The sequence below is a fragment of the Corvus brachyrhynchos genome, unplaced genomic scaffold, assembly GCF_000691975.1.
Source record: "Corvus brachyrhynchos isolate BGI_N302 unplaced genomic scaffold, ASM69197v1 scaffold115, whole genome shotgun sequence".
In the NCBI taxonomy this organism is placed as follows: Eukaryota; Metazoa; Chordata; class Aves; order Passeriformes; family Corvidae; genus Corvus; species Corvus brachyrhynchos.
The window spans coordinates 10018744-10043468 of NW_008239553.1; the positions used below are offsets into that span (position 1 = coordinate 10018744).

General features: G+C 40.2%; 2 protein-coding genes across 3 annotated transcripts in view; one reads left to right on the forward strand and one right to left on the reverse strand.

The window, feature by feature from the left end:
* ELMSAN1 (ELM2 and Myb/SANT domain containing 1) overlaps window positions 1–13811 on the forward strand; it is a 56002-nt gene extending 42191 nt beyond the window's left edge. Inside the window, exons 6-13 of the mRNA XM_008639485.2 lie at window positions 997–1139; window positions 1987–2090; window positions 3432–3507; window positions 5048–5136; window positions 6277–6426; window positions 6630–6809; window positions 7207–7406; window positions 8741–13811. Of these exons, the coding sequence (XP_008637707.2) occupies window positions 997–1139; window positions 1987–2090; window positions 3432–3507; window positions 5048–5136; window positions 6277–6426; window positions 6630–6809; window positions 7207–7406; window positions 8741–8888 (1090 nt within the window). The 3' untranslated portion in view covers window positions 8889–13811. The remainder of the gene's footprint in view (window positions 1–996; window positions 1140–1986; window positions 2091–3431; window positions 3508–5047; window positions 5137–6276; window positions 6427–6629; window positions 6810–7206; window positions 7407–8740) is intronic.
* A 2350-nt stretch (window positions 13812–16161) lies between these two features.
* Window positions 16162–24725, reverse strand: part of DNAL1 (dynein axonemal light chain 1) — an 11398-nt gene continuing 2834 nt past the window's right edge. The window contains exons 2-7 of one of the 2 annotated variants that reach the window (XM_017741870.1): window positions 24501–24610; window positions 23747–23802; window positions 22212–22267; window positions 20865–20991; window positions 20308–20448; window positions 16162–18950 (exon numbers count right to left, since the gene is read on the reverse strand). In XM_017741870.1, coding sequence (XP_017597359.1) covers window positions 18880–18950; window positions 20308–20448; window positions 20865–20991; window positions 22212–22267; window positions 23747–23802; window positions 24501–24535 — 486 coding nt within the window. In that variant the 5' untranslated portion in view covers window positions 24536–24610 and the 3' untranslated portion in view covers window positions 16162–18879. Of the gene's footprint in view, window positions 18951–20307; window positions 20452–20864; window positions 20992–22211; window positions 22268–23746; window positions 23803–24500; window positions 24611–24725 lie in introns of both variants that reach the window. The other variant, XM_008639707.2, reaches the window with a different exon arrangement.

Here is a 24725-nt window from a genome sequence, read left to right on the forward strand (position 1 = left end):
CACCAAGCCAAGACTTGAGAATTATAGCTAATCTTGCCCTGGGCAGGGAGTTCTACTTTTTTCTAGTGAAGCAACTCCAGAATTTTATCATCTCATGGGCACTGCCTGATCTGCTCTCTCCAAAGAAGAGCTTCTTTCTCTATACTTTAGTATGTCAAGAGCTACCAGTGTGGTGCTAGTTGACTGACATCTGCATGAGGAACACTTTTACATTAAGTATATAGCAGAACAGTCTTTCAGTGGGGGTTCTTACCCATCTCTGTGCACACAGCCACGTTTCCTAGTACAGAGTAGAATCTCTGCGGATGGTCACTTGACTTAAAGCAAGTGTAGTGCTCTGTGGGTTGCTTGTAGTGAAAAATGTGTCTGCTAATTCAGATGTAAAAGTACAACATTGCTGCTAAAAGGATGGGATTTGGGTTTGGTACAAAAGGAGCAATACAGGTTTCATTGTTTTATATTTTTGGTTTCAGTTGTTAGGAAGAGTACCTGGAAGACACCAGCTTGTATCAAGATCATAAAGGACCGAATTTTGATCCTGCTTTGAATGGGGAGTTGGACCAGATGGCAATGTTTAGGTTGAAAAGGACTTTTGGAGACTCTGGTTCAGTTGTTGGCTGACAAAATGCTAATACTAAAACAAGCTCACCTATCTTATGTCTGAGGAGCAAGCTTGCCTTAAGAGGACCCTGTATGAGAGCCTCTCAAAAAGTGATGATTATTGGAAGCTAATAACTGTTCTTTGAGCAGCTATTAGGAGATGCTAATTTAAATACAGTTTCTACCTATGCTGATAAAACAATGGAAGCTGGTAATGGATGTAAAACCTCTCAACTTCTGAGTTATTTATGTAACCTACAACACTGTTGGTGTTATATGCAAGAGCCTGCTGCAATTGTTTCTTCATTTGTTTCTTCATTAGTGTTTCTAGCAGAGATGGAGACTTCCTGGATATTGTAAAGAGGGCCTGACTGTAATGTTTTTCCTTCTCTGCAGGCGAATAAATGTAGGAACTCGCTTTCAAGCAGAAATCCCATCACTCCAAGACAGAGCTCTGGCAGAAGCTGATGAACATAAAGCAGAGCTGGTGTGGCAGCCATGGGGTGACTTGGAAACCAACAAAGTCACACAAGAGAATGGTAAGAAGGTGGAAGGCTGGTAGGACAGAGTTGTCACAGTGATTGTAGGGGTAACCACATATCTACTGTAGGCATAATTTAAAATCTTTTCGAGCTGCCAGTCAAGTGACGTGTTTGAGTGGTCTTGAAAACAGTTTTAGGAGCAAAACTTGTTTATTGGATTGCATGCATGGGGCAGGGAGAGGTTGGTAGGATTGGTTCTTTTAATTGTGAGAAAACTGGGACCATTGTTTCTATCAGGCCAAGAGCAGCCTTTTGCTCAGTGAAGCTTCCTTGGTTTTGTTAACATTTGAAAGCCACATACACTCAAATCCTTTGTTTTTGAGGGAAGTTCTAGACGTAATAGTATTTTGAAAAAATCAAGTTGTAGACAGAGGTCAGGATGAGGAAGCAGGAGTTGTGGCGGCTGGTAGCAGACTTGGGAAGCTGTCTGCTTTTGTTGCACATGGGTTGTGGCCTGTATAAATCCTGAAGGGGAGAGGAGGTGGGCAAGCTTGGAAGAAATATTTCTAGTGAGAGAGAAAAAAGGGTCTTGTGAAATGGAAATTCACAGTATAAGGGCGGATTCAAGAAATGTCTGAGGTGAAGAGAGGTGGGAAGACATTATAGGAGGGAGGAGGTTTGCAAGAAACTCCATGTGTAAATAGTGCTGTATGACCTTGCAGTCTAATGAATAATGGGGTCCAAATTTGACCCATATAAATTTGCAAGGACATTCAGCTTCTCTGAGTTCTACTTTCTGTTATGTCTAGTTCTCCTTCAAAAGAGTAATTAATCATGCAAATCCTGTAGGAAACTTCATTTTAATCTTCTTTTCTGAATTTTTTTGGTACCCCTGTGGAAACAGTGGAAAACCTGCTATCTGCTGCCTGTTCAAGCATTTTTCCTGGGGCTGGAACCAACCAGGAGCTGGCATTGCATTTCTTACATGAAGAAAAGGGAAGCATTCTGGTGAGTCTGCCCGGCTGTTCACCTCAGTGTGGTCAGAAATGTTAAGGAAGGTCAGGTAACCTCTCATTCCTGAGAGGAGAGCCTTGCACTTTCCTTTCAATGCATCTGGTTCCCATTGTTTGGTGTCCCTTGTATGTCCCTAAAGTGGGTTCTCACCGATGTACAGTGCCATATGCTCTTGCTATCTTTTATATTTCCAACTTGGACATGTTTGGCTTTTTAACAGACACGCTGACAGTCTATCAGGGCAAGTGAGCCAAGTCTGCTAAATGAATCTTAGGTGTTGTCTTCTGGGAAGATTACCATGTTGAAAGGCAAAATAAGAGGCTAGGGTTGAAGGCTGAGTCAAGAGTGCAGTGTCTTGTACCTCTTTGTTTTGGTAGATCCATTTGACTTCTCTGGTCTCTGTCTATAGAACAACTGTGCTGCTAATTTTATGTCAGTATTGTAAGACATGATACACTTCCATTATTGCCCTTTCACACCCGTGGGAGGTAATATCAAATAGCCGAGCAAAGAGCAAAGCTTTGTCATCCTTTTATAGTTCTGTGACAGATTTAAACTGGCATAAATCAGTCCTGTGGTCAGGAGTATCTCACACTTTTGTCTGGCTGCTTGTTTCCCATCTCCTGGCACTGACACTTGTGAGACTGCATGGACTTGCATTGGAGAAGAGATCAAACAGAAAGTTTTTGTGTGTATGTGTTAGGTTTCTGCCAGCCCATCGTTGTGAATGCTGTTGTTGGCATTAGGGAGGAGCAGGACTGCCTCTGGCAGCAGGAGCTCATTGTTCAGGTGGTTTAAACTGCCAGTGGCAGTATGATTCCATTGTCTCCTTCCTACAAAATTTGAAAACGTTTCTGGTTTATATGAAAACTAAAAAGTAGCTTGAGAGGTGGGGTTTTTGTGTGTATAATCTTTCAGTCACATGACTGCTGTTTTATTTTGAAATATTGCTTAGTCAAGTGAGATCAGATTGCAGTGACTGCGATGTGTAAGACAGGTATCGTTTAGGGCGCAGCATTTTTGGATGTGTGTATAATAGGCCTTTGGTTAATGTGATGCAAGGTCTCTGTCTATGGAATTGGCTCTCTCCCAATACCCTGGTGGTTGTGTCAATTCACAGATATGAAGAGGTGCCCAGAATGTACCACTTGCCTGTGGTACCCAAGATTAGGTGGATAGTCAAGAATGTGATTTTGAAAGTTGTCCCAAGTGGTAAACTGTGCTCTGGTTCTTTTCTGTTAGCTTGCCACAGAAAGGAGAGGATTAACAATTGCCTGATCTTTGTTTTTAATACCCCAAACATTAAATTAATTATTTTACTTGTGTTTATCTAAGGGAGCTCTGACCAAACTGCTGTTGAAGAATCCAGTGCGACCACCTACCCACCCTTTGGCAGATTATCACTACACAGGTTTGTTAACTAGGAATTTTTCTATCCTTTTCTGATTTTTTGGGGTACTCTTGATGCCTTAAGAGGCCTCCTAGAAACAGAGACCAGACAGGAGTAAGGGAATAAAGGTAGGTATTTATTTGAAAGGCCTTCAAAGGTACCCCTGGGGAGCCAGAGGCTGTTGCCAAGATGGACCCCAAGACGAACCCCAGGTTACAAGTTCTTCACACCTTTATAGGTTTGGTTCATTTGCGTATCAGGGTTAATTCTCCAGTTAAAGCTTCAGTTTAATGGTGTAATTCCCCTCACTTGCCCCCCTTAGAGGCTCTTTGGTTTATACTTTTTCCTTGGAGAGCAGGCCTGGAGAGGCTTTGTTATGTCTACCTAGCATGAGAGAGCAGAAATTAACAGGCTACAAGAAACTTCAGAGTTACACACTAAGCAGTACAGAATTTGAAAAATATAGAAGTTAAAACCTAAGGCATCACTCTGTTACATTACAAGAAGATTAAAAGGCCAATCCTCTCTCATAACTCAAGTGATGGCTTGCCAGAAATTTTGCTTGTGCAAATTATGACACTTAAAACGTAAGAAACACTGCGTCCTCCTGAACATGTGCATGTGTATTGGCATATGCATGAGTTCTGATTTCCTTTATAGGGAAAAGGGAAGGCAGTCCCTTGGCACTAAGCCACAGAGAATGCAGAAGGATAGCCAGTATGTACAAGAAAGACTGTGGTAGCGTTAGAATCACAGCCTCTCTGGCATGATTTTCCAGGGTGGAGTTAAGCAGGGGTTTTATGGGGAATAGTTTCCAAGCTTGCTGAAGAAGCCTCAGCCAGCTATGGGTACCTGTCAGTGTTTCTTCAAAATTTATTAGTCTTGCAGCTAATTAGAAAATAGTCAGCCATGTGACACTGACTTCAGTGATCTAGGGTGACCCAAGCCACCTGAAAGACCTGATGTAAAGCAGTAGCGAGACATCTAATAGCTGGTGCCACAAAGCATACAAATTACATCTCTTCATTACTACACATGCCTACTGTAGTTATTGGCAAATATTACTTGAATACCATCTATGAGGAAGGAGGGGATTCAGAAATGTGTTTATTATTAGAGGCAAAGAATATTTGAGGAATACTGGAGACGTAGTAAATCTTCAAGTACAGATTGCTGCTGAAAGAGAAGATCCTGTTCTCCTGCCCCACCATTTCCCTACTATAAAATCTTATGACTGGGCCACCACAAAGTGTGTCACTTCACCTTGCTTAGGCAACATCTTAGTTCATCTAATTGAGTGGTTTTTGCAAGCTGAGCTGAGTTAACCTGTGGTGATGAGCACTAGATCTAACACAAAGGAAGTGTTGAGAGGAGAGCTGAGGTGGAGCAGTAAGGGAGGAGTTAACAGCAGTCTGCAGTTCTGCTGTAGTAGGTTCGAGGAGAGACTGCACCCTTACAAGTGTGTATTGGTCTTATTTAAGACGAACATGAAGAAAATGTACATAGAAGAGAAAACATTTGAAATTGTATGGGCTTCCTTACAACTTATTTTTACCTACAGGATCAGACAAGTGGAAAGTTGCTGAAAAAAAGCTATTCAACAAAGGCATTGCAATCTACAAGAAAGACTTTTTCTTGGTCCAAAAGCTTGTAAGTTACTTTTTTTTTTTTTTCATTACAGCAGTGATACAGTTTTACATGTTTGTTGAACATTTAATACAGAAAGTTCAATCCTGATTTTTCTGAAACCTCAGTTTTAAGCATTAGGTCCTGCACTCAAAAGATTTCAGAGAAATGTCAGCATCTAGCACAGCATAAAATCTCATCAGAAAGCTAGAACAATAATGGTTTTTTTGCTGTTCTTGTTTACTTAGCCCTGGTACTTAAACTGCCTTACTTTCATTAGTCCATGCTGCAGAGATCTCCTCTGCAGAGCACATTTATAGAGCACTGGTAGTGTTTGGCTTAGATGGCTTGCTGATAAAACTAAAAAGAAACACATCTTTGCCACTGATGGAGAGGAGCAAAGAGGGATATGTGAATGATGCATCCTTTAGCTCTCTCTTTCCAGTTTTGTGACAATGATAGTAAAAATGATCACTCCCATATTTTGATGAGGTATGGCATGTCAGCAAGGGGGAAATCACCGAAGGAGAGTGCAAAATCAGGAGCTGCATACATATTTACTGAATGAATTCCCCCAGAGCATTTAAGTTGCAAAAGCTCAGAAGCTAAGAATATATTCCAAAACTCTCAGAATAATCACTGATACAGAATACGTAGATGGTCACAAGTCTGTGCTGATAATTGTCTACCATCATATGCCTATGAAATGCACATGGCCAAAACAGGAAAGGGCTGCAAACCTTCACTTCCATTTTTGGGTCAGTATTCTGGTCTGGTCTTCTCTGAAGGGCTGCTGGAAAATAAAGCTCCCCCATAAAACTGAGAGGCTGCTGTCAAGCCTGATAGCTCAATTGGAACATTTCAGAGGCTAAGAGGTGCAGTAAGCTTACAAAGGTCCAGGTTCTGTCACTTTTACATTAACCAGCTTTTCTTTGGAAAGTTTGTCCTGTAGTTCTCAGTGAATAACAATGGGAATAGGGGATGGGCTGTGGGATGAGTCAGACAGGCAAATATGACACAGAAAAGGAGACCTGAACAGCAGCTGTGGTGGAGTGGAGACTCCTAAGGAAAGAAAACACAAAGTGTATTTATTGCACTCCTAGTAATTATAAGTCGTCTTAAAATCATGTAATCCATTGGACTTTCATGTTTTTTAAACAACAGATAAAAACCAAAACAGTGGCTCAGTGTGTGGAATTCTACTACACATACAAGAAACAGGTGAAAATTGGTCGGAATGGGACCTTAATCTTTGGGGACATTGATGGTGCTAATGAGAGATCTATGAAAGATGAAGCTGAAATTGACATAAAGGTAAGTAATTTCCTAAATTTCTCTCACCTCTTTTGGGCTGTGGTTTGAAGTCTTGTGTGCTGTCTCATTTACTGGTAATATCAAAAGCACAAGCAATCTGGCTTCTCCACAGGAGTCCAGACTCACAAACTTGTGTCCTGTGTCACATAATGACATTTACTTACAGACATCAAAATTAACAATTCCTTTATCTTCTGGTGAAGAGTTCCCATAGGTTTGCACGTGTTCTTCCTCTCAGAAGGGACATCTTCAGTGAGGAACAGGGGCATGTGGAGGAGGAGGAGGAAGAGGAGGAAGAAGAGGAGGCAGAGGAAGGGTTGGATAACAGAAAGAGGAGCGCAGATGCTCTGAAAGATGAACAGACACTACAAGATGGTGTAATAGTAAGTGGTGCATTGTGCATGCTGTGCTTTCTATGCCACCTTCACTCTGCAAATAGTTTAGAAAACAGGTGGGCAGTTCCAGATGCAAAAAGTTTCCATCTCTAACTTTTTCTGGAGCAAGAGATTGAGCTGAGGTAGCTCAGAGTGTTACTATCAACCAGACTGTGTGCTGTCATGGGAGAACTGGGATGTGTAAGGTGGAAAAATGCTATGTATTCTTTGTGGCTGGTGCACACAGAGGGCCATGATGAGAAATGTCCTTAAAATAGCCTGAAGACTTTCTCATTAAATAAAACCTTTGTCTGGAATAAGTGAAGCACTGGAGCTCAGCCACTGTCTTCTTTCTGATGCTGGGTTTAAGTGTCACTTTGCCTCAACTCCTCTCCTCTTTGCAAAGGCCAATGACACCAATATGAGGCATCAAGAGGCAACTGTCATGAGCAGAATTGGGAGGAAGCCAAGGGAGACAACAGTGAAGCCTCGAAAGCCTATTACTGCTCCAGTGCAGAGAAAGAAGAGAAAACAGAAGATAAAATCAGATGCTACCAGTAAAACACAAAACACAGAAAACACATTTCCATGTAAAAAATGCGGCAGGTAAGACCAACTCTGCTTCCAGCAACAGTCACAGAATCACAGTAGGGCATCTCCTGTAGAAGCTTTTTCTCAAATGAGCTTTCAGTCTTTCTATTTAGGCCGTAGACATTGGCAATAATTTTAATGACATTGCCCCACTAATACTTGCAAATTAAGGGTTGTTTTTCCTCAAATGGCATGAGACACCACCTGCATTTCAACTGTGTACAGTATTTGGTGTTAAGCTGCACTTTCAAGCAGCTGCTGTATTGGCCCTCTGTAATGCTTACATTTTTGTAACGAGAAGTTTCTACGTATTTGCTAGATCACATATTAAGAACGTGGTGTAGACTTAAGAACAGTGGTGTAGAAACACGAGACACTAGCATGGTTATAGCAGCAGCTATTATGCCAGTAGGTACATAGTTCCCCTGGTTACATTTGCAGCTGTCTTTGGTGGATGTCAAATATATTTGTATTTCCTCACACAGCTTTAGTAGTTTTTGTAGGTGTGTTGCCAACAGAATAATAACTGTCAAGAAAATTCAGTTCCCTACATAAGTTGCTTACTCTTAAAACAACAGTCTTGTAATACCACTGGTTATCCTTTTATTTAAAAAGATACTGAGCTGGGGGATGGCAAAAACATGCAATCTGTGTCCAGTTACATCACCAGGGATGTGACAGATTCCTGTGATGCTGGAACTTTGCTGAAGGGACCCTGTCTCTGCCCATGGGGAGCATGTGGCATTGGAAAGGGCAGTGCTGTGAGAGGTCAGGCAGTTAGGATTTGGTCTTGGCCTCTGACACAGGACAAGCAGACAAGGATTCTTAATGGTGTCTGAACTTCACTTGTGCCATTTGATGCAAAGTCCAAATAGTTAATGGTGGAAGATGGAGGAATAGATCACAGAAATGTGAAGTCAGAAGGAAAAAGCTCAAGCATTTCGAGCTGTGTGGACAAGGCTCCGGAGTGGCATTGGGCTGTCATTTGCCTCCATGCTTATGGTACTGTTGCAGCACAGGGGTACACCTGAAAACTAGGGCCCCATTGTGTTAAGCAGCATGTGCATAATTCAGATACTGCCCCTCTGAATTCAGAGCTGAATGAGAAATGGCCACAGTAAGAAATACAGCAAGTGGTTTGAGGGTGCTCAGGATCTCCTGCTAGCATTGCACCTTGTGCTGCCACACACCGAGTGGTGTTTGCTGTAGGTGCTCTATCTCAGAGCCAGCGGGAGTTCTGGAGATGAAGCTCATGAACTCGAGGCTGGAGCAGCAGAAGCTCTTTTGGAGAAGTGATGAAAGAGGCGATAGGAGGGGCCAGTGCTAATGTACATGTGTGCCTTCCTCAGGGTGTTCTACAAGGTGAAGAGCCGCAGTGCTCACATGAAGAGCCATGCAGAGCAGGAGAAGAAGGCGGCGGCGCTGAAGCAGCAAGAGAAGGAGGCAGCGGCGGCGGCAGCAAGCAGCGCCAGCTCAGATGAGGACGGAGAAATATAGCAGCAGACCAGAAGTGGAGGGAGTAGCAAGGCTGGACCCAACCTCCCTCTTGGCGGTCTCACGTTTTTTTGCTTGCACTTTTCTTACCTGAACCATCAGGTCTCGGTTTCAGTGCTGCCATTTCCTCATGTCACATGTTCCACTTCACCTTGCCAGTACTGACCAAGCCAGAACGGTGGATAACAAGATTTGTTTAAACTTGGATTTTTTTTTTAAGACTAATAAGATTTCTATTCTATTTATAATGATATCCGAGGTACATAATAGAACAATGTCACCTGCAGTGGAAGTAAGTTCTCTCAGGTCAGTCAGACCTTTCTTTTTGTTCTTGTCAGGAATCATGGTAGTGGGACTCTTGGATATAAAGGTTTCCAGACTGGAGCAAGAAAATGAAGCTCTGCTCTGAGCTAAGTGTATCCAGTTACTGTGACACTTGTGATTTCTAGTTGTTTCCTTTCTCAGCAAGTTCTTCTTCTTTTTATGCTTTCCTGCTTTTCTTTCTGAGCAGTTATTCAGGCAGACAACAAGTTTTGTGGAAAGATGGTGTGCACTTTTGACCTCTGTTTCACAAAAATGAAAAGTGGGATGAGCAAAACAGTCTTCTTCCTTTTGAGAGGAAGTTTATTTTTCAAATGGAAGCCTAAGGTCATTTATCTTATGGCATTAAGAATGTAGCAATGAATATAAAAATATCCTGTGGGATTAGAGTAGCCACAGGCTTTGCAGGTTGTCTCATCTTGGAAGACAAAATAGTCAGCCTTTGATTAACTTAAAGAAGTCTGGGCTTCACAAGTGCAATTTGAAATGAAAACTGCTGGATTTGAATTTGCATAAATGGGAGCAAGTTTGTTTAGTGAAAATGAACCCAGATCTTCTTGTGTGCGGGATTGTGTGCACCTCAGAAATGGGAGGAATGGACTCTCATCTCCAGCAGTGATCCCTCTGTGAACGTTTTTACCTCTCAATATCCTCTTCTGTCCTGTAGCAGCCCTCATTTACTCCTTGAAATTGCCATCATCAAGCTTTTATGGCAGGGCCCTCGTTTCCCTGATAGTTGCTGTCAGACAGTATGTACATGCAGGAGAAGCTTGTCACCTATTTGCACACCAGTGGGCTGGGCAGTGCTGCCTGCTGGGTTGTCCTGGTATGAGCAGTGCTCTTTGCTGAAAGGCTGATTCTTCTTTCAGAACTGACACAAGCTAGTAGCCCAAAAAGTCTAGCCACCAAAAGCTCCTCGTGAAAGAGTTAAGAAGAAGTGGCCCAGGTGACAGATGTTAGATTCGCACAGGATTGTTCTGTACATCTTTATAGCCCACATTTATCATTCTTTTGTAAGGATGCAGAGAATCCCTTGTGCTTCATGGGCAGCTGGTCCCAGCCTGTAGCCTAGCTGCCCAGTTCCCTCCCTCCATCCAGTCCTTAGGAGCAGCACTGATCCCCAGCTTCTTGGGTGCTGGCACTGTGTCAGACCAGACCTGTACTGAAGGAGCTGATTGCTCCTGCCTTCCCCAGCAAGGATCCAGGAGATGATGTTGTATGTGAACTACAGAGTGTACCTGATTGGCAGATTTTTTTTTTTTTTAATCTTGACCCTTCCAGCTGCTAGATAAATTCCTGGTTAACTATGGAAAGAGGCTCTAACCTCCAGCATGTCATCTGTCACTCTTCTTGCCCTGTAGTTTTATGCAACTATGATGGCTTCGCTCTCTTGTTTGGGAGACTGTATTGTACAATGTTTGCTTTGATGTATCTATGCCTTTGCATAGAATCCTTTTTCTGAATAGCGGAAAGAGTTAATACTCTTACAAAATCAGGAGGAGTACCATTAAGGACTGCACTTTTTGCAAAGTTGACACTTTCACCTGTAAGTGTTCAATTTTCTGTCAAGATTGTATTTTTCATTCCTATCAGAACTGGGTTTTATGTCAGTATTTGGATGACTGTTCCATGTTCCATGTGTATGGGTCTTATTGACTAACCAGGCTGTGGAAGCAGATGGCACATCATGAACTGTTAAAATCATTCAAAAACTGCAAAGAACTAAAAGCTGCTTCTTTAAAAAGAAGCTTAAGCAGATCAGTCTTCCTATTAAGGGTTTCAGTGTTGATTGTTATCTTTTTTTCTTCTATAAATTGGAGAAAATGCTTGTCTACCATTATTGTAGGGCCCTTGCAGACAACAGAAGCTTTAGCACACTGTGTCTGGAGGGACAGTAGGTAAAACAACTGCAAGCATCATTACAGTCTTCCAAAGGCCACATCTTTCACTGATTTCTCCCTATTTTAGGAAACTGATATAATTTTTCCTCTCATCAAGGACAAGCCATTGAGGTGCTGATTAGAACAAATCAGAGATTTTCTTTATTTGCAGAAAAATGTTGTGTATATTATGTACTGATTCCAGTACTGGTTGTTCCTCTCCCACCTGGCTGTAGTATAAGGTAGAAGAGAACAGGAAACCTGGACACAGTCTGTCACTGGAAGAAAATCAGGAAAGGGCTTTTTCTGAGGCTAACCTCTACAACAGCTGTGGGTTAGCAGGGCTGACCACAATCAGGTAAATGTGCCAAGTAAGTGGCATCAAGTTGGAATGTTTCTGAGCATATTTTTGAATTGCTAGTAGCCACCAGAAGACTTCTTTTCTGGCATGGTAGTAAGGAAAACAGCTCCTCCAAGTGTCATCTTAAAAAACAAACAGGCAAGCCAAGCCTGCTGCCCACTGGCTTATGGTAGGAGTTTGGAATTGATCCTGCATTTGAATTACATCCTGCCTACTAGCAAAAGTTGGCAGGGAATTGTTTTTTAAATAAAGAACAAAACCAAAACCCAAACAACCAACTCCCATATTCTGTGGACAAAGCATTTGAATGGAATTTATCTAATCTGGAATGAGTTATGTCCTACTCTTAGTGGGGGAAAAATAACTTGAGAGGCTCTTTACTGCAGTGCAGTGTTAATTTAAGTTTGTGTTATTCCAGTTAATATTTAAAAAAACCCACTTCAAACAAACAAAATTCTTGTCAATGTTCTGTTGATATGTCTGTTTTAAAACTCCATGCTCATTATTTTCCATCGTTTAAAGGCCCGTTGATTGATCCCCATTTAGTGTAAGGGTTTGCTGCTAATTTAGAAAACGGGCAGTAAAAAGTCACTGGTTTGAACGAGGTGTCTCTTTGCTTTAGCTCTTTTATATGGGAACAAAAATAAGATTTATAGACTGCAATTCTGTAAATGTGTACTAATAGACTTGCCTTTTACAGTGCAAGATCAGGCTTCAGGTGGTCATATAGTCAGATGGCTGTTTCAAAACCATTACCTACTTGAGTCTTGATGCCAGCATAGGGCATCACAGAGATGCAGCAACAGGTCACGTTGTGCCCTGATCATGTACTTCTGCCTGTGCTTCTGCCTGCCCTTTACAGAGAGATTCAGTCTTTCAGGTTTGTGATTGCATGGGATAGCATCTGAGTTTTGTAAGACTCTGTGTGTATGTAATTACTAGATAGATGCATGCACTTGTGATGCGTATCTGATACAGCTGCAGGTGTTTTGCAGTCTAGCTGCAAGAACCACTCTGCATTTTAATTTATTTGATGTTTGTTCATTTACTGATACAGGTGATGGTATCAGAGAGAACTTGGCTGTGTAAGTTGAAGGCCTACAGAATTTCACTCAGCTGTGCAGGACCATGGAATTTTGCTGGCTAGAAACAGGTAGGGATGTAGCTGCTTAAAGGCAGGGCAAAGATAGAAATTCAGAAGCTCAAAGGTAACTCATCTGTTAAATCCATTGTAGACAAAGTCCAAATTAACTAAAAATACTCTCTGATTTATCAAACTGAGGCGTTTGGTCATTTTTATCATTACAGCAATCTTAGATTAAAATCAACATTCAAAAAAAGTGTTTTCTTAACCACAAATGTGGTTTCTCATTCTCAGCAGTTACACACTTCTTAATTCTCTTTCAGGCAGTGGACTAGAAGGTTCCTCCAGATACATACTGTATTTTAAAGAAATAGGAGTAGGAAGGACGATAGCCATAGGAATCTTGTCTGCTTTCATACAATGGCACATTTAGTCCAGTGCTTACCAGAAACCTTATTCTGATCGCATTTTCCCACACAAACTTTCTCCTTGCTTTATCTTCTGCTGTATGTCTGGAAGTTTATAAAGCTTTAAAGAAACAGAGAAGCAAGTCTACCAATCATGTTTGATTTTGGGGGTGGGGGGTGAGTTTCTATGTAAATTCATCACTTGGGTTCAGCTGCTTTACTTTCCCTCCTTCTCTCCTGTGTCATATGTTAAGAAGACACAAACTTTGAATCCCAAGCTGTCTAAGGATCTTTCTTTCCAAGACTAAGATTCCACTGACAGCTGAGCCTAAAAAAACCCTTAACTTCTCCAGATTAGAAGACAACATATATTTTTATAGAAATGTAACTGTGTATTTTAAAAAAGTTTCCTGCAGCTTCTCCACATGTATTTTTCCCCTTGTAGTTCAGATTTGATATAAACTTTTTTGTGTGTTCATTCTTTTTATGTTCTGTTTTTAAATTTGTAGTCAAAGCTTTGGTGTACTGTACAGGAGCAGTCAGCCTTTGTAATTACTGTATAAATGCTTTATAATAAAGTATATTACTTTTATTTTAATAAGTGAGCAGACACTTCCTTTTGTGTGTCTGCTGCCTAGGGCACCTTTTAAAAGACTGTTACATGTTTAAAATGTACATATATATAAATATATTTACCTGTTGCTGTACAGTTGTGATAGACTGGACTGAATTTATTTTTTGTGTGCTTTTTTATAAAATATTAATACACTAAAGGAAATCTTGCTGATGTGATTGTAATGTACTATGTAACTTATTTACTTAATATCCTCTATATATCTAAAAAACCTTTTATTAAATGAGGTTTAAAAAATAGTTTCTTAGCTGAGTTTTTTGATGGTGTGAGGGAGTGGCTGGGGGTTTGTGCGGGCTGTGGTGCACAGGAGGCTGTCATGAGTCCTTCTGTTTTGGTACTTAACCTTTTAGTTAACTAGGCTACACAGGTGTTCTCACAGCTATGGGCATGATGTCTTTAAAAGCTACAAATGCTACATAAAGCAGGTGGCAGAAATGTGTATCAGTGCCTGACTGGTCTTCTGTGAGATTGCACCTAGGATCTAAGGCAGCATACCTGTTAATTTACACTGACCTTTTCAATATTCTTGGTACAGCTGGCAGGAGAAAGACTCAGCCCAAGACATGAAAACACTAATTTTTTCAGCTTAGTGTAGAAGTCCTTGCTTTAGTTTAGTCCTGTGCCTGTGGCAGTTGATCAGCAGTAGTGTTTGGAGAAAGAAATGGTATTTTGCCTGGTGTGCAGAAGAGACAGGGAACACCGAAGCCTTCACTTGAGGTAACAGACCAGGACTTTCAGGCTTTAAGTAATGCATTTGCATCCCTGTCAAAGCCAGCTGGCAAAAGTGCTGAAGTTTAGTACTTTGCATAAAAACTGAGGCTGTGCAAACATACCTTAGACAATGAAAAAACCCACACATTTTGAGCATTTTGGGTTCTATCTTTTTTTACTGCTGGATCTAAGCCCAAGCTTCTGGAAGTTATTTCAGCTACTGAAAGAAACCTTATAAAGCATTTTAGTGATTAGTAAGTTTCGAGTTAGTGGTATTGTGAGGAATTCTGCAGTAACTCCCTGTATGTTTTCTAAATAGCATTACAGGCATCACTGTGGGATGCTGCTCTTGACATTATTGCGACCAGCTGCTGTGGGGTAGAAAGAGTTTTCTTTATATCAGAGTTTTGAAATTACATTTCAGTGACATGGTCTACCGAAGGCTAGAGTTTTATTAGAGAGGCTTATGAATCAATTAGCCTTCCCCCATCTGGGTTTAATGGAACTGATTGTATATTACTGTTAGCAGAATTTAAAGTGAATTAGTAATTCTGTACTGAAGAAAGATCAGCCATTTCTCAACCTTACTTGGATTTTTTTCCCCATATAGCAGCAGTAGACTTTTCTCTGAGGACCTAAGAATAAATTCTGACAACCGATGTCTTAAAAGATTGAAAAATATTTATGTATCAGATGACAACAAACACAATATATCAGCATTTTAAAAGCCTTAAGTTATTTTCTATTCTAAAATATAGAGGCAATAAGGAACAGCATTTACATGCTATCATACTATAAATACATTGCACCCTGAGCAGCTAGGAAAGTTTAATGAGAACAGAATTTAGTTTCCAAATACTCTTCACAAGCTGAACTATTTCGTTACACATCAGCCAAAGACATTTGTATAAAATAAGGTTATATTATTTTTGAACAAGTTTCACAGAATAACATTTATAAACATAGGCCTAAATAATTTAAACACAGCAAATTTAACAGCTTTTTGTGCTACAAAATTTTTGTATACAAAAGATAGCCAAAGGGGATGTTAAAAAGTGCTTCTCTTGCTTGAAGGTTTTTCTAGATGAGCCTACACCCGAGTCATCTGCTGGTTCTCAGGTCTCTGCTGTCATTTTTCCTCAGTTCTCAATAATCACGACATGCATCAGCTCTTTGAAGACAGGTGAGTGTGCCAACAAGCAAGCATAAACCTAGCTAGTTCCTACCACTTATTTAATCTTAGGATATTTCTCTAAAGAGTAAAGTGGATGCTAGTCCTCCATAATTTCACTGGGAAAAGCAGAATTCCACATGGCTTGCACATTTTACATGGGTGCTCTTTTCATCCATGAGTAAGAGTGTGCTTACTACTTCACTGGATGTGGTGTGATAGGAAGAGCAAAGTGTACAAGTGAAAGCCAGGCCTCCCAGCATCTCACTCCAATGTCCCTGTGGGCGCACAAGCCCACTGTCACTTTACACATGGCATCGTGTAGCACCAGCAATATGCAAACCAGCTGTTATAATTCTGCCACCTCTCTATGTTTTCCACCACATCCAGTGCATAGTTTTAAAGTGCAAATTTAAAATTTTAGGGAAACTTTACTTTAGAGGAGTAAAAGTTTGGGGGGGTTGATTTGTTCTTGTGAGTAATCATGGCTCATTAGGCAAAGTGAGTAATCATGGCTCATTAGGCAAAGCAAGGTTAAGTGAAGCTTCCAGCTTTGAGACGAAGCATCTCCTGACAAACAAGAGCCACAGTTTATTCTTTTCTTACTGTATTGTTTCAATGAGACTGGCACATGGTTTTTATCAGAAGGGTTTTAAATTATATGCTAAGACTGGATGCTTCCTTCCTTCAAGAATGATTTTTTTTCCTTTTTTGGTGGTATTTGTAATGCAGCCCCCAAAGAGCTAGAGAATTTGTGCTGTTCAATCCATGGAAAGCACCAGTGCCAGTGGGCCACACAATACACCCAGCTCTACCACCATCTACAGTACTTTTTGGACTGATTCCCATAGGTATAGCCTCTATTGATCACTTACAAGAGCCAGGAACTGCTCTTATCCCTCACAACATGTCAATGCCAGAACACGAAGTTTCTATTTTGCTCTCAGAATGCCCCAAAATAGCCAAAGTGTAGAGTATTTGCTGTATCTAACACAACCTTCAGAAATGTACAGACTTAGGCCATATTTAGATATTAAAGAATCAACCAGTAGGATCACTTGGCATTGGACTGTGCTCGTCACTCCCTTTTTCTCCTGTCCCATTCATGTATGGAGCTAACCCAGCCATACACACCACTCTTCCAGATGTGCTGGGAGAGACCAGGTCCAGAGCTTCAACCACTTTTCTTTGTGGCCAAGCACTAGGAGAAGAGCACCACATGGTCTATTCTGAAAGTATCTCCAAACACAGAGATGAATTTGGCATCTCCCCTTGTTGGGAACATTCAGAAGGCAAGTTTTGAGTCAGTCAAGCTCTGGCTCACATTACCCACACTGTAACTACAGTTGTCAAGGGCACAGCCAGTCTCCTGTGGGCCCTCCCCCAGCAGCTGGGGCCAGTAGGACCTGAGTGTGCCACAGGCTCTGCCCAAGCACACCCACATTGCCAAGAGTGGTTGGCTGCAAGTGAACAGTGGCTTGGCTTCAAATGACGCCCATATGAAATGGCTGCTGACTATAGACGCTCTCCTCCATGGTGCTTCTTGGTCAGTGCTGCCTTTACTTATGATAAAGCTAGGAGAATACTTCTAAAGAAATGACAAACTAAAATGAAGTTGTCTAAATCCAGTGAACTAGTGAACTAAGGAACTAGTTTCAGGTAAAGAGAACAGCTGCCTGGAAATAAGTTTGTGCTGGGTGAAGAATGTTCCCAGTTTTTGCCATTGTGCTCTTGACCTTATTTTTAGTAACGGATCCAAATCAAACTCAAAACTCTTCAGCAACTGCCAATTTAAATTGGAATGCTTTAGAATTCCTCTTAATAATCACAAATTAAGTAGCAATATATTGAAACTAAACTGTGATTGTCTTGTAATCATCTACTTCACAGTGTTCACTTAGAAACTGATTAGAAGAATCTTCTACTACAATTATACCTGGAGCTTGAGATCAGTACCACTGTTGCCTGGGCCAATTCTACCATTTTATCTCTGAGCTTGACTTCCAAGATTTCAACTCCTGCCACATCTTCACAAACAAAATAATTAAGAGTGGCATTCTGCCCCCATCCCTTCTATGCTTGGGCTGGAACCAGCAGATACACTTGTTGCCACTTCAATTTAAAAAAAGATGGTACCACAAATTAGAAGAAAAGCTTGTTAAAAAACCAAAAAGGAACTGCAGAAAAATCTACTCAGGTGACTCGATCTATTCTTCAAAGAGAAGAAGAAAAACCGTACTACTGGCATCCCACAGTGCAATCAGGTATGTCTTCATTGTTTAATGCTTTTCACTAGAAATGGCCACATAAGGGGGCTTTACTAAAACTGGTTACCCTGCAATATAGCACATACAGTACCTCTTCAATACTTTTTTTACCAGTGCCCTCATCTCATCTTATCTCATCTCATCTCATCTCATCTCATCTCATCTCATCTCATCTCATCTCATTCTCATCTTATCATCTCACCTTCCCCACTAACTACATATACTTTCTCTCACTGCTTATACCTGTGCTTTCACAAAAAATTAGTATCCCCAAAACCAAAATTTTCTGTCGAGCCCCAGTCTTCTGTTCGCTGTTTGTTTCTCTGTTACTATCAGCCTACCTAGCTGTAGGAAGATTCCAGAGCTGAGAAGGATTATGTCCACCAGTGACCCAGTCCAAAGCCAGAAACCAGCTGTAGGCTAATAGGCCACTAGTGAGAGACAAAACCCAAAGTTAGCAGGTATTTTAGTCTTACTGAAACCATGCAAAGAATTCCCATTGCCTCCTAAAAATAAATAAATATATAAGTTATACATGGCCTTCTAAGCAACGCAGTTGAGTTCCAATGTGAGAAGCCCATTTCAAGACTTAAAGCCAGAACAAGCAATCATCAGACCGATACCTTTTTGTGCGTATGTCTGCAACTACTGCGCCTGTTTGGCATAACACTTCAAGGAATGAAAAGGCAAACTCGTATATTAAAAATACTGAGAAAGACCCATGACAAAATTAAACACAACAAAGCTTGTCAGGTGTCTCTAAACCACAACATTGTTCTTTTGGTCTCAGTGTTCCAATTCAATGTTGGCCAGCAGCACCAAACAAGCTAAAATGGTTCTCTGATAACCCAAGAGTGAACAACAGGCACCACTAATCAGGAATTAAAACCAGCTATGTATCAATTTAAATAAAGATCTCTTGCTAGCCAAACAGCAGGTAAACTCAGCTCCACTAGTCTCTACAGAAGGTGTCATAAGCTTGACAAAACCAGTGTGATCAATTTTTGGTAACTAATTCTTTGGGTGAGAGACTGTGGAAATAAGCTGGTCTTTTAAAAACTGCCCGAAGACTTTTTTCAAACAAATACTTTATAAAAGTTTATGTGCCAAGCTATCTGGAATTACTTTAATAATTTAATACCCAACAAGAAAGTGCCATCAGTTTGCTCCTTCTGCTCCTTCCCCTCCTTCCCCTCCTTCTTCCTCTTCTTCTTTAACAACTAAGGTACCTAGGAGGAAAAAAAAAAAAGGAAGACATAGTTAATGATGATCTACCTGAAAGCTTATCTGTCCTGTTGGAAAGAGTCAAGACTTGTATTTCCTGCCTGTTTCTAACCAACATGAACTTCTGCATACCTGAACTGGTCTTAACTAGAAAAGCCTTCAACTGATGAGCTCCTCTGTTGGGATGTTTTTCCACCTTCTTGGGTAACAGGGAATAAAAAGGTACTAATGCATGGTCTGCAAAATTAGCCTGACTTGGTCTTTGGGAGATGCACCAAGTCAGTTCAACTGCTAACAACCAACCAGCACATCCCACTTCTCTTGTGGAGCCCCTACTTTGTGCTGCCTTTTCCAGGACATACATGCCCAAGTTTTAGTGTGGTTAGTAAGTCTAACATTGTACTACCCAAGGGTACTTTTTGCCCACAAATATGTGCCCTATTCCATTTTATGTTTTACATTCAAAACTTCTCCTACTACCACAGCAAATGGACCACTGCAGGCCAGCCTTCCTAGCAGTGCAATTCTCTCATCAGGCTTCCACTTTCTAATATTTTTTTTTTACTGCAGTTGATCTGGTTTCAGATAGAATCTGGTAGTAGATTTCCCATCCACTGCTCCCTGTAATGAAGCTGTCTCCTCTTGTTGACATCCCTACACTCTTCCCTTCCCTGCTGGTCTTCTGACTCTTTCTTAGTGTTACCAGTCCTGCTCTCCCCTTTGCTGCTTTAGTAAACAGGGGATAACAGTGAACAGCTAACATCTCCATTGACAGGAATTAACATATTTAAAAATAGATTTCAACATTATCTAATTTTTAGTGTCTAAACAGTTGAATATCTTTTCATACCAGTGTCTTAAATAGGAGAGGACAGATCACAAATTGAGGCTTACTGCAGTAATGGAGGGGGATATTCAGGCATTTAGGAAATTTGCATGCAGTTTTGAAAATTTGCTCTTGCATCAAAAGTGAGCCAGAGCATATCCCTGTCTATCCCCATTCTCTCATGTCACCTCTTTTGTTGGGAAAACTGTAATTCAATTTGGCAGATGAAAGCCTTGTTAACTTATTTAATGCTAAATCTTTCGGTTCCCTTATTAGGTATTTGATAAAACTACTTAGGTAACTACAGAATAATGCCCAACTGTAGGTTGCAAGACCACTTGGATTTAACACTCCATAATCCATCAAACACTGTGGCCAGGATCTCAGTAACTACTTCTGAATAACTCCAAAGAGGAGGGAGGAATATTAGTTTTATGGGCACACAAATGAATCTCTGAGGTTATAATTCATTTCCCTGTGGTTGTCTTTCTGTTAAGCTTTTACCTCACCCCAACTGCCTCGTGCCCCAAACTCACCATCCAGCTTTTTCAGATTGGGTACCCGTTTGGTTGCTTCTTCAATCCAACTGTTCTGATCAGCGGCAAATTTCTCTTGTAGTGGATTTCCTACAAACACCAGCTCCTCTAGTAACGGCAGCTCTGCCAGTCTCACAAACTCTGCTGCAACCACAAAGGTGAAAACACCAACCAGATGTGGAACATGGAAAGCACATCTGCACCACACATTCCTTTCAAACTCAGTGCAAACATGAAGAGCATGGGACACGACAGGAGAGGGACTGCTTGGGCTCTAACTGGTGTCAGGTTAAAGAACAGGGATGCGTTTTAAAAGAGGTTGGAGAAAGATGATTCAAAGCATGAACTTAATTGGACTTAGAAGTTAAATTCAATATTCTAACTATTTTTACTCTCTTGCATGAGTGGATGTTTAGGGATTTTGCACGTGTCTGTAGGCTTGTCAGTTAGAATCAAAGCTCCATGAGATACAGCACTATTTTTCACTTGGTGACTTGAACTTACGCATTCACCATACTACAGGAGAAGTCCCTATGGAGTAGAGATGCATGGCTTACCCCAGTCTTTCACCAAATTATTTGACATATAAAGAATCTTCAGTTTCTTCATTACACGGATACCCCGCAGTTTCTCAATTAAGTTGTATGAGATCCATAGCTCCTCTAAAGTATCAGCGACTGCCTCCTGGAAAATGACAGGACTACTCAGATAAGCAGAAGTACATCTTCCTTATTATTCATACTCTTTCTTCACCTTCTACAGGTGACCTCATGTGAGAAAATACTGAGGTATGTTGGTCCTCATTCCCTTTTAAGCAGGTCCTGAATTATTATGCATGGCAAATACTCATGGGAATTAAAAGCAAAATTATATATGCAAATATATGTAAGGAGGACAGAAATCACTATATTAGAATAAAACAAGACATAGGTGGCTGGAGTAGTTCTTAAGGCTTAGGGGCAGAGGAGACAAATCTCCCTACTTGTGCACTGCAAGCATATATGAAGAGAATGCAATTCAACAAGTGCTTTGGAAGGGATGTTATACAGTGTGAGAGCATTATTTATTCTGGTACATTCTGGTATGTTTGTACCTGCTGGCCAGAAATCACATTCATAACCCTCTCAAAAGACAGGTTTGTTAAAACCAGTCATTACACACTAACTCTGCATTTCACACTTAAGAGATATCGCAACTCTGAAGGTGAGAGCAGCTTTGAAGAGAAAGTGTCTCTTGAGAAAGAAAATAATTTATATGTTCATTAAAAAAATACTGATTGAAAAAATATTCTTCTGGCCTGAATTCAAATGTAACAAAATTGATCCAATTTTTCCTCAACAAATTTTGCCCTACTAGGTAGACTCAGTCCTGCCACCATCCTCTCTAAAGCCATATTGCTCCAGGTACCAGTTAACATAAAGGGACTGACTCTCAGGAAGTGCATGTTTATAGGACAGCCAATATTGGTATTAAAGAAGCACAGCCTAAGAACCTTCAGATAGAAAATTCCACATGCAAAAAGTCTGTAGGAATTATACTCATGTAAAGCCAGTAGATCTAAATGGCTTTACAGATAGATGGCAGTTTTCAAATAAAAGTTCTGATCATCTTCATTAAAGACAACAAAATCTCTCTTTCTAAAATTTTTCTGTGTAGTAAATTAGTGTAGCAGAATTTCCAAACATGAAGAGAATTTGAACCAAAAAAAAAGTGAATGATTGTCTGAAAATTCAGAAGCAATGCGTAAGAGTGAACAGAGGATAGCAAAAGGAGAATATAAAAGGTTAGTGCCTAACCTTTTATTCAATTAATTTTATTAAATTCAGCAAAGACTTGTATAAACACAGGGGAATTACCCCACATTCTATTTTGTTAGTGAAGGATTGATACTAAAAAGCACATACCAATCCATTCAAATTCTTTATGTTATTTCTTCCCAAAGACAGAATCCTCAATTTTTCTGTAATAAATTTAAAAAAAAATCTTGTTAATAAACAGGGTTTTTTTTCAATAAGAAGATGCTGTAAGTCAGGTAAAACACCATATTCTGCTTACAAACTGCACTCCGAACAGGCTGCCTTAAGAAAGAATGGCCTAACAGAAACAAAACCTCCTGAACAATGAATACAAAGCTGCTCATGTGTAGGTTACCTAGTTGAAATTCAGTCCTGATAAATACTGAATAAAAATTATTATTTTACCTTGCACCTGAACTCTAATTGCTGACCTGCTTCTTTTGATCTTACGTAATTCATCTCTCTTCTTCTCCAAGCAGAAGTGGTTCTGATCGTATTTTAAGGCAGCAGATTTGGTTTCTATACTAGAGGCAGCATATAAAGCTGCCTTACAGATGCCTGATGAGAGACATTCAACTTAGTTCTAGTTTGTCTGGCTTTAGCATCAAATAATTGGTATAGACTGGATGTTTTGAATCTACATTTATATAAATATTTAACATACTTTAAAGGCTTTTAATGTTTTATCCCACTAAAAAATTTCATTGGTTTCACTTCTATGTATAACTACCTAATTCTTTTTTCTCATGATAGTTACTCAATTGAAATATTACAGAATAGTTATTTGGAAAGACTACTGGAATATTTTTTCCCTGAAAAAAACAGTACTTCCAAATCTTTTGAAGTTTGAGTTTATTATGAAAAGAAATAAGTTCATCAAGCTCTTTGACAGATCTCTTGGTGTGCAGTTGGAAAGGATGAGATTCCAAGTTCCTTATCTATCCAGCTGACATTTTAATGGCAACAGAAAAGCCTGGAAGCTCCACTTCAAAACCTGAAGCCCTTTTCCAGCCTCATGCCACAGTCCAAGTCCTGAGGACAGACCATTAAGACTTGTGCTCCAAAGTCAGTAACGTAAGAGTTTCAAAGAAAGCTGTCTAAGAAAGAGAAGCTCAACTTCTAGACAGGTGGCACATCCATTTATAAAGTATGAACAAAATGAAACCAAGTATATCCAATCCTCTGCAAAGTGGAATGACATTTTTCCATCCAGGTCTACAACACTCCAACCTCACTGCAACCAATAATGCATTTGCAGAGTTGTTGAACAGCAGACTGTCTCCATCGGGAGCATGGAAAATGGTCATGACATCACTCTAGAACTGATTAGGTGTTGAATTCCACAGCAAGGCCCACTGGAGGGTACTGAAGTGCTTACTGAGGGGAATTTTTTGTTTGTTGCACTGTGAGACAACTGTCAAGGCCAGTGCAGGGATACCTGCTTCAATACACCACTGCTGCTCAGCATGCATTCTCCACTAAGACTGATCATTTTAAAGGTCACTTGTAATGTTCTGTGAGGAGGGAATAAAAAAGGATAATAATAGGTATAAATAAAGCTGGACACATACAACAAATGATGGTATATATCCTAACCAGGCAACTAGAAAAGAAACACAATGGACAGCTGGCTTGTCACTTACTTAGGTTGTTCAAGTTGGCGATTCTATCAATGCAGTTTGTAGACAGCGACAGTTTCCTTTAAAAGCAAGAATAATCAATTCACAGTATATAAGGGATCACTACATTGGAAGAGTTCCATGTCCAAACACCACTGCATTAGAAATAATTTTATGTTCTTGTCTCATTAGATGGTGAACTAACTGGATGTGTAAACAGACTCAAAATATCCTCAAACCATCAAGATTTCTTCAACTTTATATAGCTACAGGGAAAGTACCACGAGTTACTTACATGACATACTGGATTATCTTTTGATGCCTAGCTTTAGCAAATGCATGGATGTTTATTTCTGAAATTACTCTAATCTCTTTCTGAAAGTCCTGCTCAAATTGCCTCTTTTTTTTCCATGAATTTTAGAGTGGATCATAAATGTGCCAGTTAGCTGACAGACTCCAAACACCGATCTGTAATTATATACTGATACACAATATATATTTTTTCTGGGGACAAATATCAATACAGAATCTATCCTAACACCTTCTGAGTTAAGCTACAGGGGCCTTTGAATTAAAAAGGGCAACTATATGTAGAAAGAAAAGCTCAGTTAGGAAAAAGAAGAGGAAGCTACTGCTTTGAAGACCATTGACTTGACATCGATTTTAAATACCATTTACTACTTGAACATAGTAAATACATATTTGCAGTGGACAGCAGAGAAACTGAAACAAAGAGAGGAGAATATTTTGTTTCCAACAGGTTTTTCATTGAACTTACTCGCAGTTAACAAGAGCAGAAAGAGCACCATCCATCTTCTCCACAGGAGGAACCTGCCCATACAGTTTCACTTCCTTTGCCTCTGAAGCCTTCTGGCCACTTTTTTCTTCCTAAAGAAAAGAGAAGGTGAGGAAGACACTCACTGCTACATGCAATTACCAAAAACTACTATACTAAAAAAATTACTCTAAAAGTGATTACTATAGAAGTAACTCCAATATACTA